Source organism: Cordyceps javanica, chromosome 5, assembly GCF_051103115.1.
Source record: "Cordyceps javanica chromosome 5, complete sequence".
NCBI classification, from domain to species: Eukaryota; Fungi; Ascomycota; class Sordariomycetes; order Hypocreales; family Cordycipitaceae; genus Cordyceps; species Cordyceps javanica.
In genome coordinates, this window is record NC_139299.1 from 4,076,248 (window position 1) to 4,090,349 (window position 14,102).

Consider the following 14,102-nt stretch of genomic DNA (forward strand, 5'->3'; position numbering starts at 1 on the left):
TAATTAATATATCCCGATGTTGGATCGACGTCATTGTAGTTGCCAGTTGAATAGTTGCTCTAAATGTCGGTTTAAATGAGAAGGTTTCTATAATTGCGAGTCATTACAGCCATTGACCTCAAAAAAGTGAACTTGTCGAAGAAATTGGTATGATTGTAAGATTCAACGCGCATGTACTGATTAAAAGTATCAGCGAAGTTGAAGCCGGCGACGACAAACAAAAAGAAAGCCAGTTTCATTTTGCCACAAGTGAAGGAAAGGCGTAGCTCGTGCGGGCTAGTAGAATGCTGAGCACAAGATTGAAGGAGAATGAGGTACTAGCAATTATCTGGATGACCATTTTCGTCATTCTGCAATTTATGTCTATGAAAAGATATCGTTTTATTCATAAGTTGCGCCTTTCACGTCTGTCACTAGCTACTTATACATTGCGCCCGGGCCATGGGATCAAGTTTGAGTGCAAGGTTTGAGTGCAAGGATAAAATAGGAGTAACGCCTTAACTCGATGAGCTGTTTTATGCAGATATGCTACAGCCCCCCTTTCTCTTGCGTATGTTGATGACTTGCCACTGCCAAGCCCTAGATTCAGACCCAACTGGACCGTTGTAAATCTAGCATATGTATACCAAGTATGCAAAGTCTTGTTACTGCGCATCACATACGCCTAGTAAATAGCCAACTACCCACTGAATTAAATGACTGTTATCATCCAAAGGCCCATACGCGACTGGTTCGCCCACTCTGTTGAAACACCTCATTTATAGATGGAGACTGTGGCGAGAGAGTCAGAGCACAAGAGAACTGCCGGCCGGTAGTTTTGAGGCTTTGTATGCTAAGCTCGATTCTCAGTCCAACTTATTACTGGTTCTCTGTGAGACAGGAGATGCGCTGTGCTTCGTATGCCTGCAAGCACGTCAAGTGGCGCAGCGACGATATAAGCGACCGAATTACGGGCGATAATAGAGGCGTGGATAGCCAAAACGCGAAGTCACTGCACCACTGCAATCAGTGGCCATGCTGATGACATAGCTATAAACGTGTCAACTATCTGTTTCAGTGCTATTGTGGTATAGAGGCCCTCATTCCTGGACACCAAGCCTTTGCTGCATTCCATCACTTCCATGTATCCAAAATCTGTTTTCCCACATTACATGCAATAGAACTATGTAGGATAAACGCAGAAACTTTTTCTGATTGTCATAATGCTGTGGATCCCTTGGAGTATCATATATCCACACTATCGAAACTAGATGCAGTTTCACCGCCCTGCCTACATGCTTCCCGAAAGCTTCAATTTCGTCTGGCGTGGTTACTTTGACTTTACCTCGTGTGGCTTGGACTAGTTCTTAGTTTAGAATTTCAATTCCGATGGTGTAGTGGAGAGATCCTATCGTAAGATGGACTTCTACCGTGGCTATCGCCTCTAGTATGTCGGAGAAGACAAGGTCAATTATGCTACTTCTTATATTACGCTTAGCCATAGTCATAGCTTTATCGGGCTTATTTAGTAGCTATAAATCATGTCTTTCCGTCTACTCGTAAATACGATTCCTATCCTATAAGGCTAGCTAATCTAACTACTAGGAAGCATAGGAAGTATTTATGTCGCTAGTAACTATATAGTTCTCTAGTAGGGTCTAGCTTTCTAGTATTTTAAGTATGTTCTCTACCTCTAGCCTATTATATATATTAAGGATAGTAATTCTATTTACTCTTACCTATAGGAGGTCTTAGTATTTTACTAGTATAACTTATTTAGCTTAGATTTTATTATCTTTTTTAATATACGTTATTACGCGGGGCTATATATCGTTATTATGCTAAGAGTTAATCGGGCTAAAGCATAAAAAGCCTAGGTAATACTAGGTATGGTAAAGTTATTTCTTCTTACTGTAGGATGTGCTAGGTTCTTACATGATAACTACGTTATAGCCCTCTAGGAACGTAAGCTAGAGGGCGGCGCCGTGGGTTTCCTTTCCCTTGTCTACGTTTGCCTGGAAGATTTTGATTGTCACTGGTCGGGAGTTGGTGTGTTTTTTGTTATTCATGTGGTAGTGGATCGGGTTGTCATTCGTCGTTTCTTTGGCGACCCCTCCCTTCGCGGAGTGTCCTGTGGCGGGCTGCTTAGAGGCGAATGCTCCGGGGTTCTTCGGACGTGAATTTCACGTTCAATGCCAGCATCGCTGGATGGGTTCGTTGTCTCGGAGGGGATGATTTGCCGCGCTATAGGTGTGCTAATGTATCTTCTCTTCAAAACGGAGGGAATACTCGTTAATGCGTTTGTAAGTTCTACCCTCGGCGGCTTGATTCTCGTCTTTTCCACTCCCATAGGGAAGGTATGTCGGTAGTCATTCGTTGCACTGGCGGTGGCTTGCCCCTCGTTGTCGTCTTGTTGGCTTTCTTGTGTCTCTTCTCGTTCTAGTGTAGTGTCGTCGTCGTCGACGACCTCTTCACTGTTCTCACTATCGCTCTCATCGTTGCTCTCATCATTGCCTTCTTCATCATTCTCCTCTTCGTTCTCGTGATTTTCGGTGTTGGCGTCGTCTTCAGTTTCGGCCTCTTGAGCGTCTTGTGGTTGCTCTGTTGTGCTATTTGTTTCGCCAGCCTGATCTCGACTGTCATGGTCTGCCTCTATAATCTTTGTTCTGGTTTCTTCTGTTGTTTCTTCCTCTCCTAGAGCACCGTAGTTGCTGTGCATTCGATCGTTCTCAGGGCCTTCCATTTCGTCGTCTTCCCCAGCAGCGGGTTAGTAGTCTTCTTGCGAAGGTGGAGTGCCATCCCTCTCTGGGACGTCTATCATCTCTGCATCATCTGCGTGTTGTTTGTTTGTTGTCGCTGTCTCGCCATCTTGTGGTGACTCGTGTTCGGGCGGTTGGATGAGGTTCTCCATGTTTTGTCTTCGGTAGTCATCTGCTCCGAGGTTTCTGGCGTAGATTCTTTGTGACTTGGAGAGTTTGCGGAATATGCCTCCGTCTTTCCTGGGTCGTGCGTAGTACTGTTTTTAGTCTGCGTGGTGAGGTCCGTGGCAATTGGTACATTTCGGTGTCGCCCGACATCTTTCCATATCGTGGTGGCTGTCAGTGACGCCACAGGTCCTGCACGTCTTCGTCGCAGTGCATCGTACCGGCGGGTGGAACTGCCAACAGTTTTGGCATTGCACCAGCCTCTTAGGTTTTGTCAAGAGGAAGGAGTACGCGCCTAGACCAAGAAGTCTAAAGTTGCCGCGGACAGGTCTATCGAAGGAGATGATCAGGGTTGTCTTTGTAGGGTCAGGGCTAGGTTTACTAGAGCGGCGCCATCGCACAGGGGTCTGCCCTGTCTGGGCAACAATTTCCTCGCCTATTGTTCTTTCAAAGTCTAGGATAGAGTCATCATATGAGCGTAGTACGCTTGGGAAGTCTTTGATTAGATATGTGTGCCACTCTACGTGCTTCTCTGCGGTGTCTAGGTCCACGCTAGGTCCCCATACGCCTTGTGATTCAAGTATCTTTTTCTGGATTTCCTCGTTGCGCGCTAGGAGCGCCCAGCCTGTGTTAGTGGGTTTAATGTCTTGAATATCTTGGGTGTCAAGCGCAAGCTTTTCTTTTAGTGCTAGTCGGATCTGGAAGTTGTTTTTCTCGAAGAAGCTAGACCCCTCCTTCAAGCGGAGGAGGATCCGTCGATCTATGTAGTTATTGGTCGCAATGGGCTATCTACGTACAGAAGCGATGTAGACGTCCCCTAGAGCTTGTTGTGCGGCTACTTTGGTGATGTTGGCGAAGCTTACTGTCTTGCGGCGGGCTGTTCGGTTAACTGTTGGCGGTTTCGTAGGTGGTTACTAAGCGTGTCGTAGTTTTGGCTATAGTAACTCGTTGCTAAATCCTGTAGCTTCTCCCGAGTGGAGGAATTGGTTCTAGTGGCGAAGCAGGGACCTGGTGAAGTCGTTAGCGACGGCGTGGGCATAGCTATGGTCGAATTTTCTTGCGCAGGAGGCGATAGACTCTGCAAAGGTGCGTAGCACGTCGGCTCGGGTTGTCATGCGTTCCTTCTCCTTCGTGATGATCTTCCGTGTCTCGGTCTCTAAGTCGAGGGCGTCAAATGCATCGGCGGGTTCGTCCTCTTCGTCAGCAAGGACCCCGTAATAATTAGCGTTCGGGTTTGCGTCTTTTCGGGGGTGTCGGCCTCGTCTACCGCCAATGCTGGCGGCGGTTGTCGGGCGTCGCGTCGGGCTGCTGCTAGGCAAAAGTGGGCGGGTCGTCACAGGTGCGGCGCCTCTCAGGAGCTCTTCCTGTGCACCGTGGTGGAAGCCGTCTGGAAACCGTCGGCGGCCTCTTGCGCCGGTCGCAGGCGTGGACGATTGGTCGATCGCCATTGCCCGCGGCTGCGCAGAAGCGCGGAACGAGTTGCTAGGTGCTGTTTTCTACTGGATTTGCGTGTGCGTGGCTGAATTTTACTCTACAAAGGTGGGTACCAGTGTAGATGTAGGAGGGAGGTGTTTTGGCTTCAATTGAGGAAGCCTTCGCTCACTATAGGGTAGCGAGAACGCGAGGAACAGCAACTCTGTGTGCCGCCAACAACGTACTCAATCAGTTTGGCGGCACACAGAGCAGAGATACCCCTGGGGGTAACTAGCCATGCGTAGAACAGCGGACTGGGCCGCTGGGCGGTTGGTGGGGCTCCCGATCTGACTGCATTGAACTACAGAGCGGGAGATCAATCGACCCAGTAGCTGGAGGCTACGCCCTTTCTACCCCCGGGGGTATCTACCTAAGAAATCACTGAGTACGGGGGCGGGCCAAGGTACGTGGGCCGGGTAGTTACCGGTTAGGGTTTTGCTACCCCTAAGGGTATCTTCCCACTCGTCCAGACTACGACTGGTAACCCTATACTTGCGAACCCGAACCCGAAGCTCCAACCCGTCCGTACACCGTAACATGTAAATAGCGATTTTTTAATTCTTGATTTTCTAACCGCAGCTACCTACAGCCATGAAGTAGATAAACAAAATACGCTACATACTAGAAGTAAAATAGTGAAAAGTATAATAAAAGTACTTCTATACTATTAATACTATACTTTAATATATTTTTAGATAATTATTTTACTTAAATAAAGACGGAAGACAAAAAAAGGAGCCAGGGGGGACCTAGTCAGCCAATCAATACAGCAACCAACCAACTAGCCAGTCAATCATTCAATAACTTAAAAATTATCAACTTTTAGGTATGTTCTGTGGTAAAGTAATGTCCCTGATCGTGCCACGCTAGGTTTGGCAAAATCAAAAATCAAAAAATCTCTATTTGCATCAATGGCGTACGGAACTATGTGCGATCGTAGTGCGACTACCTCGTCAACCTGTCAAGTGCAAGGCTAGACCAGCTGCGACCCGGTTCAGAGGACGAGGACTTAGAGAGGTCTCGGTGGGGCTACTCACAGGAGCCGGGTCACTTTCCATCACGCCATATGTTGGGCGGCAGGGACCTGATGCCTAACGCTGTGAATTTCGTACTTGTAGTGAAACTTCGAAATTTATGTAGCAATATACAGTTTTTTCACACCGCTGGCAATTCTGACGACGAAAGCACCGCTTATTGCCAAATACAAAATGGCAGCCAAACACGGTAAGAGCCCCGGGTGTGCGAAGGGCTTTCTTGGTAGCTCATTTATTAGCATACCAGAGCTTAGAAATACCTAGCAGCGCCCCCTTTGAGCTCAAACCATCGCCGGGCAAGGGCTGGGGTGCCTTTGCAACGCAGAAAATCAAGGAAGGGTCTGTTATACTCGCCGAGCGACCGCTCTTCATCGTCCGAAAACACCCCGAGGACTTCACCTTGATTGACATTAGAAGCGCAATCCAAGCCTTGACAGCCGCCGAAAAGAAGGTACTTAAGACTTTCCTCCCTCAAGGTGCAGCACTCAGTCCTTTCACTGTCGAACCTGCCTTTGCCGAGAACTCATTTAATATCGGCGACAATACCTCGCCCGCGCGTGGGTTCTTCGTGCTCCACTCCCGTTTTAACCACTCGTGCCTTCCAAACTGCAAAATTCCTGATAGCATACAGAACGACACTATTGTTAGCATCGCTACGCGGTCCATCAACGCAGGGGAGGAGATGTTCTTCTGCTACGAGCCTGATTTCGAGGCAAGAACCGCAGTCGATCGCCTAGGTATTCTAGGCTTTACCTGCTGCTGCCAAGCTTGTTTTCCTGGCAGTTTGTTTCAACAGTGCAGCGATCTAAGGCGCCGTTTAGTGCGTGGGCTGGACTATCTTATCCAAGGCGTCGACATAGACGGCAAGAAGCAGATCCACGGACGGCCACTCATTGTCGACCTTGAATTAAAACAGGCAGCGGAACGTCGTGAGCTAAAGTTGTCATCGCTCTTCTTCTATTATCTCCTGTCAATGGCACTGTTAGAATCAGAAGGACTGCTGGACCAGCTGAAGACGCAAAGGCTAATGCCATGCATACAATACCTCGCTACTTTATTTCAGACGCCTTTCAACGCGGCGATTGCGTCGCGCGCCATGAAAGGATCTACAGCTGTCCAGCGGCTATTCATTGCGGCTGGCCTATACGGCAAACTGGACGCATTTGACCGTGCTAGTGCACTACGCCAAGCGAAATAAATCGGCTGATGAAATTTGGGAGGTTTAGGAGAAGGAACGCTTTGTATCATGCATGACTCGATGGCTCTAGAGACGCTTACTAGTAATACCAGTTGAATTGCCCCGCTTTAGGGTTAGGGTTCCGTTCTTGTGAGTTTTCTAGATTTGTTTTTGGGTTGGGGGGGCTAGCCACGGGGGACTTATCATGCAGCTTCTGCATTCTTGCTGGAGCTCAGCAGCCGTGGTATGGTGCTTAACTGCCCACGGGCCCACGCTTAGCACTAAGCTAGGGTACACATAGCCACCGGCTGCATTGGAGATCTGCACTTAATAACGCTCGTCTGTTGTCAGCAATGCGGCTTGTTCTCTGACACCACGCTGATCTAATAGATATCCTGCCTCTATTCGTTTGCGTCTCTTTCTTAGCAGCTCGTGACCGACGAAACCCTTTAGCTCTAGTATCGAGAGAGAAGTCGTTTCCGGCTCTCACGCTCAAATTCCTGCAGAAGGATAGCCGTGAGAGTATCTCTGGCGTAACTGACTTGAGACAGTACGGTCGTGATATGCGTTATTTACGCGCCTATGTTGCAGATTTAATAAGCTTCTTAACACAGGCCTCGACAGCATGCCTTGAAATGTCGGAAAACTGTAAAGCACCTGGGGCTACATCTCGATTCGCGTCGCAGAGGGCCATGTAGGATCTGTCGTGACTTCGCAGCCGCGTCAGTAGCGAAGTATACCACGGAGAATTTAGGACCCTTCTTTCGCGGGTGTGGAATATTCAAGTTCGAGAGCACAGAAATAATTCATTAAAACGTTCACTAAAAACATGGACATCCCTTCGCATTTACGTTACAGCACTGGGAAAACCTCGAGGGAGAAAACCAGCACCAAGGGCAGCTGAAAGAAGGACTCTAACTCCCTACGCCCCTACCCTATTCGAATGACGAGTCAACTGATGAAGCAGTTCAGCTCGTTGCAAACAAGACAGTTACAAAAAAAGGTAAAACTGGGTGATAGATAAAGAGAAACATTAACACACTGTGTGCAAATCCACGAGGCTTCTGCGTAGATCCTCAGCCTCCATTGCCAGCTTCGTTCGACGAGAGCTTTGGGCCTCAGGTTCTGAGCCAATTCTCAAGAGCTCGTCGTCAGGGAGAGTTGCGACGGAGCGCGGCCAAAATGCTTCCGGGAGAGGTGATATAATATGTCGCTCGATAACCTGCTTTGCAACATTATCAATGAAAGTTTTCATTGCAACCTGGAGAAAACTTTCGTCAGCATGAGTTCTCGCCATAACTAAATGGGATAAAGTTAACCTTGTAGTACGCCTCGAGTTGCGTAAATGCCTCGTGGCAAGCCGATTCGTCCATATCGACTATAATTCTTGACTGGATGGCATTTATGAAGTTCTCGATGTCACCAGTTTGGTTGCTTATGTGAAGTTTCCCATGATGGTCTTCACGAGTAACTCGATCGATAGCAGATCTCACTGCAGCCTTCTGGCTGTCAAGTCTAGCTTTCTGAACGTTATCAGTGTAGTAATGATTGTACGTCATAGGACTTCCCCGCTCATCTCGAATCAGATTGTCAAGCTCCTCCAAGGCGAGCTGTTTGGACTTGTTGAGGGAGTTTGTAAGAAGTTGACGTATCTCAGCCTGTAGTCGCTCCTCAGTAATGAGGGTCTGAACTGCATTTTCAACCCACTTCAAAGCTTCATGTAGTACATCTCTAATGTGTTCTTTGGCCAGGTCGCTCCATCTTTGAGATTGCTCATAAAATAGCTCAGATAACAATGCCGAATTGGAATTACCTGGCAATTCCCGTCCCCTCGTGCGTTGGTACACCTGCAGGACGATTAGAATATCAAGTTCAATAGTAGGTACTGACAGTGCTTAAACAAACCTGTTTCACCCATTCCATCATGTCTTTCTTGCTCACAATGAGCTGAGCTGCTTCATCAGTTGACTCGTCATCCGAATTGGAAATTGGCGAAGGGCAGCCAATTTTTCGCTTCTGCCCGAACAATCGCACATGGGTCGCAAACCCGGTGTTGAGTTGCTGTACTCGTGCTCTTAATCGGCAGCATTTGTTGTTTGAAAGAAGAACATGACTGATGCCGTCATAATTGCCACGAAGCGCTGCGTCCAGCTGTTGGTAGAATTCCATGCTCAAGCTTGTTACAAAAGCGCGAATGTGACCTACAGTCGGACGAGCGCTTCCCAAAGTCCTCAGCTCTTCTTCCCTTGCAGCCAACATCTTTTCAATCTCGTATCGCACTTTGGGCAACTCCCTTTCGATGTGCATATCAAGAAGGTCCTGCAAAAACGTGCGCAGCTTGTCTGCACCAACACGGTCCATGTCCAGACCCTGGCACTTCCAAGCTTGGCTTGCAAAGAACTGTAGCTCGCGCCTTGAGCGTGTCTCTGCGGAAATATGACTTTTAAGCTCCACGGGACTCGGGTTCTTGACCAGAAAAAATCCCAATTTAAGCTTGATTGTGTCTTTGTTCCTTGCCACTAGGGCAATACGAGCTTCCGTTCCTTCGTTGATGAGGTCTGCCTTGGTGATAATACCAACAGTGCGCTGACCATCTGGATCATGCTTGCGTGCGAGCTTGATGATTGGTTGATTGGCCATGTCGTTACCCGCTTGGAGGACGGCAAGAATGATCGTGCGAGAACTCTGCAAGTACGAGTTGACCATGTCTTGCACAGCATCGACGTCTTCATCGGTCTGCTCTTCATTCGCGACTGAAATCAGTCCAGGCAAATCTACAACACTGAGATGCAGGCCAGTCGGCCCGCTGATCTCAATGCGTAAAGCATCAGGTGCGAACGAGACACTGTCCTTCTCCTCAGTGTAGCCCCGTATCTTCATCAACCTCGATACTTCCTCCGTGATGGACGGCAGCTGCGCCATGTCTGGGACGACTTTGCGGTAGGATAGAAGCGACTCATGATCCTCTTCGGGGCGAGAGACATGCGGTCGAATGCTGGCAGTGATTGTGGTTGTATTGGCCGAGGTGTTTCGAAGTATTATCTCAGTTGGAAATCTAGTGCAGAGTCCTTCCTGCCTCGGGAACGGAATCCGAGTGATGCCTTCCAAAACAGAACTTTTCCCTGCCGACTGATCCCCACATACGACCAATTGAGGCAGAGCAACCATCTCACCAACTCCATTTGCTCTTATCTTTTCAATCTGATTGAGGCGAAAGCTTGACTTGGCAGTCCGGAGATGGCTGAAGGCCGCATCGGAAGGTTTTGCCTCGTTCAGCACGTCAACAGCCATCTTCATCAAAATGCGCACTGTGTATATGAGAGCACAGAGATAAATCCAGAAACAAAAGAACAGCGTAGAGCAATTCTCGCTGGTGCTCAGATATCGTTATAATTCTTCGTATCGCAGAGGAGTGTGCTGTAATTTATGCTTGGCCATCGCTATCTGTAGCGTCCGGTTCCGGCACATGTTGACGTTTGCGGAAACAAGTCTGTCTGTAAGCAGCTGGAAAATTGAAACCTTGGTTCCCTGTCAAGAGAGCGACCGGCATATTTTCCGCGCCTTTCCGCAATTCCCCTCCTGGAGGAGGCATTGACTCGTCAGTTTGACGGCGCGCCCCCTCCTTGAGTTCTGTGCCTACCTGCGAATTGGAAGAGGACGAGAGCGCTGTTAGCTTTATCGGAATTATGATTGACCGGCCTCCGACAGCCTAGCCTAACGCTTTGAAGTGCCGGGGTTGCAAACTTTAGAGGGCAACACGCGTGCTGCGTTTGCTTGGAGCCGTTTTCCTCTGCTATCTAGCTTCAGCCTAAGAACCGGTTACTATCATCTAAGGACCAGTATCAAGGGTTTGGGAAAAGTCATTTTCAACTAGCCTTGATGACTTTGCGTCAGTGGCAGCTGGAGTTCCAGCCCTGTAAGTTTTCTACATTTTGGGGGGGCTAGGCAAGAGTCGACCTATGCCGCTTCTGCATTCCTGCTACAGTGCAGTACAGCAGCCACAATACTTGGCAGGATGTTGCCACCCACGATAGCACACGCCCAAACAGCTGTAAAACGGTAGCACGTAGCCACCAGCGGAATTGAAAATCTGCACTTGATAAAGCTTGTCTTTAATGCACAGGTGACTGATTTATATCAGCGCTCTAATGGCATTGGCCTACATCCCCAGCGCAAACACTCAATAGTAGAACTTTCAAGAGGCCTTGACGGGACGAACAAAAGTCATAGTTAGAATAGCTAGAGCTCAAACGCGCCCCCCTTTCCACGGCCCTATGTCAGACGAGCGCTATCTTGGCATCTCCACAGCCTCGTCGACAATGACGTATTTGGTATCAGGATCTGTAGCAAACACAAGCTGAAAACATTTATCAAGCGCATGTTTCGTTTTCATACCGCGCCGATCAACCTGGCAAACTTCCACGAAGCAGGTGAACGTCTTAGAGAGATGTGGAGCCATAGGGGTGACACGAAGGCATTGGCTGGGGCTGGGTTCTGGAGCAAACAAGCGATCCGTGGTGTTCAGATGACCCATATGCCTGATACTCTCTGCACGCTGTCCTTTAATCTCGAAACGAAGAAGGCCTGGAGGTAGATCCATCCCGCTCACCTCGCAGTCTACGTCGTAGGTTACAGGGCCGGAGTTGGGGCCATGATATGGTCAGCGAATTCGAATATGCTGGGGTCGCTGAGTTTTTCGTTGCGTTGACGATGATGCTTTCCACGGCTTTCTAGAGTAGTTTGGGTCACATACCATGCGGAATTTGACGGCGGATGAGTCGTGTGCATGGATCACAGTGCTAAAAGAGTCCCTCCCGTCGACAAGAAGCACCGTAGCCTGCGAGCGCGCTACCCAGCGCTTGGTTTTTCCGTCTTGACGATGAGTTGTATGCCTATGGCGGAACCCTCGGCAAGAATCTGCCGAGGGCGGGGAAGGCGCATCGCAGACAAAGCCGCGCCAGAAGAAACCGCCGAGGGCCAGTAGTTGTCGTAGTCTGTAAGAAAAGCGTGCCGAATCCTCGATGGGGGCTCCTCCTGCGATGCTTTTGTCTCCATGTCGTCCATGTATTCGCGAACAACCCGCGACAGCCAAGGGCTCTGATAGCTTCCACCGCAGAAGATGACGAAAAAGTCCCGACGCTGCTCGGCAAGTCTAGAAATCATTTCTCGCAGGGTCTTGAGAGTTTTCCCATAGGCAGCCTCATAGACACGCTGAAGGTGCTCTTGCGTAAGTACGACCTGGGAGCGGCAGTCGCCGGCGTTGAGCCTCAACGGCTGGCCTGCAGACATCCTGTCCGGGTCAAGCCGGTTTTTGACATTCTCGAACTGCGTGATGAAGCTGACTACATCCTCTGCAGTCCACCGGCCTTTAAGCTCTCGAGTGATGATCCATCTGACCGCATCATTCGATATCTGGCTGCCGCCTGCAGTACCTTCGCAGCCTTCAGGTATGCAATCCGACTGAGAAGACCGGAGGCGATCAGCCCGATCATAGAACATGGTCTGGATCTGGAAATTCTGTAAAGATTTAGATACATCAAATGCAGCCGGTTTGAGAAAGTTAGCTTACTAGGGTACTACTGCCGTTATCCGCGACGGCTATCGTGAGGCCTGAATTTTGGTCGAGGTCTTCATATACCGCGGCCAGGTCGTCTTGGTTAAGGGATCCTTGAATATCGTGGAATGGCTCACATATATAGAGAGCTGCCCGGCTCTACGAGCGTCTTCGAGCTCCTCTTCCAATCAAACTCCGCGTGCCTCCTACAAAGTATTAATTATTTAGCGAGCTATATGCGATAGCGTGGTTTCTCCCGCCTATCTACGTCTATCAAATATTTAAATATTATTAGACCTTTCACGTAGGCTATAGAACCTTTTCTATTAGACTAACGGTAGCTAATAAGCGGACCTAAGTATAGTGCCTTACGTACTTTATAAGGAGTATATTATAAGTAAGAGCGACGAAAATATAAAAGGATAGTAGCTACTACGTCTAACCCCATCTAACCTTACTCTTGATTTATTAATTTCTTTGGCTAGAGCTAATTACTATAGTATAAACCAAAAACACTTTTAGAATAGACACGCTAGGGTTTAAAAATTCTGATTATATCCCCCTAAGTACTAATAATTACTTATCTGCTTCTATAATAGAACCTATGTCCTTAGCTATTACTTTAAGTAAAAAAGGGGATATACTTAGTATAGGTATACTAATATTAGTAGTAGATATTAAAATAAGGCTAATATAATTATAAAGAAACCTTATTAATAGTTACTAGTAGCGCTAAAGCTAGTAGTAGTATTAATATTAGTAGGTCTAGTACTATAGATTATAGCTAAGAGTACGCGAATAGTTATCCTTATTTAGTTCCTTTATAGTACTAAGACCTAGTAGCTAGCCCTAGTAGTATAATCGATATCTCTATGCTAGTAGCGAGAGTATTAGAAGCTTCTAAGTCTACTAACATATAAGAGCTACTATAACCTTAAGTAGTAGGTAATAGATATATAGAAGACCTAATCTTTATATATAGCTTAGATAGAGAATAAGTGTAGGAACTAACTAATAAGAGGATTATAAAGCTAAAAGGGACTAAAAGGGTAATAAGGTAAAAAGCTACTAACTACGGAAGCGTAGTTAATAGAGGCAATAATTCTAGTAATACTAGCTCTATTAAAGGACTAGTAGTGCTATTAGTAAGATCTTAGCTACTATAGAATAGGCTAAGAAATACCACACTTCTAATAACTATACTATTACCTAGCGATAATAATACTAACGAGATAATAAGTATTGTCGAGCTAGCGGGAGCTTTAGGTTCTAATTAGGCCATAAAAAATAACGAAATATAGAGTATCTTAGATTCTATCAGGGTAACTAATAGGAGTTCCTAATAGAGAGTGCTTTAACCTAAGCTTAAAGAGAGCCTTAGTAAAGTATTAAGATACGCTAAGGGTACTTACGTAGCTAACACTAGCGAGAATACTAGAGTTAGCGAGCTTAGCCCTGACGATTAGCTGTAGGCGTAAAATGGTAGGCGTTCTGCTAATATATAGCTTAAATTAGCTTAGTATAACTTAGTAGAGTATTAGGTTAACGAGATAGTTGACTTAGACGTAGAGTTAGATAATAAGAGCGCGAGTTTCGCTATACGATTGCCTACTATAGTATAGTAGGGTTCTACAAAAAGGAAATAAAGTATAATAAAATAGGATATAGTATCTAGGTTATAGAAACGTAGATAAATATCTAGGTTTTCTACTTAGAGGCGTTATCCTAATAAGGCTTTCCGCTATAGCTTAAGCGATTTAGTAGGGGCGTAGAATAGCGATGTTATAGATAGGCCTATCTATTACCAAATAAACTATAGCATAGAGGATTGCCTAGCTTCGTATAGAGGCCTATAAGTTAGCATAAGAAACCTCATAGCTAGTAGAGGTATATTATAAGCTTATAAAAAAGTTGCTAGTAATATGTCTAATATAACGTAAGAAGTAGACTAGTTACTACTG

At 47.0% G+C, this 14,102-nt stretch overlaps 5 protein-coding genes across 5 annotated transcripts; 1 reads left to right on the plus strand and 4 right to left on the minus strand.

Moving 5' to 3' along the window:
• Positions 1–2,044: 2,044 nt before the first annotated feature.
• V2A60_008451 (uncharacterized protein) lies at positions 2,045–2,722 on the minus strand (the record flags this gene model as incomplete). Its single annotated transcript, XM_083259724.1, has 1 exon — positions 2,045–2,722. The coding sequence occupies one exon, from the start codon at positions 2,720–2,722 to the stop codon at positions 2,045–2,047; it is 678 nt and encodes a 225-aa protein (XP_083115850.1).
• Positions 2,723–2,746: 24 nt separating this feature from the next.
• Positions 2,747–4,351, minus strand: V2A60_008452 (uncharacterized protein; the record flags this gene model as incomplete). The annotated part of the gene is given in 5 exon segments (XM_083259725.1): positions 2,747–2,995; positions 3,125–3,688; positions 3,701–3,792; positions 3,819–3,838; positions 3,912–4,351. 5 exon segments carry the CDS (start codon positions 4,349–4,351, stop codon positions 2,747–2,749), a joined length of 1,365 nt encoding a protein of 454 aa, XP_083115851.1.
• A 1,233-nt stretch (positions 4,352–5,584) lies between these two features.
• Positions 5,585–6,608, plus strand: V2A60_008453 (SET domain-containing protein; the record flags this gene model as incomplete). The annotated part of the gene is made up of 3 exons (XM_083259726.1): positions 5,585–5,600; positions 5,650–6,147; positions 6,232–6,608. The coding sequence occupies 3 exons, from the start codon at positions 5,585–5,587 to the stop codon at positions 6,606–6,608; spliced, it is 891 nt and encodes a 296-aa protein (XP_083115852.1).
• Positions 6,609–7,620: 1,012 nt separating this feature from the next.
• On the minus strand, positions 7,621–9,878 carry V2A60_008454 (dynamin family protein; the record flags this gene model as incomplete). The annotated part of the gene is made up of 3 exons (XM_083259727.1): positions 7,621–7,848; positions 7,907–8,434; positions 8,493–9,878. The coding sequence occupies 3 exons, from the start codon at positions 9,876–9,878 to the stop codon at positions 7,621–7,623; spliced, it is 2,142 nt and encodes a 713-aa protein (XP_083115853.1).
• Positions 9,879–11,435: 1,557 nt separating this feature from the next.
• V2A60_008455 (uncharacterized protein) lies at positions 11,436–12,086 on the minus strand (the record flags this gene model as incomplete). The annotated part of the gene is made up of 1 exon (XM_083259728.1): positions 11,436–12,086. One exon carries the CDS (start codon positions 12,084–12,086, stop codon positions 11,436–11,438), a length of 651 nt encoding a protein of 216 aa, XP_083115854.1.
• Positions 12,087–14,102: the final 2,016 nt, after the last annotated feature.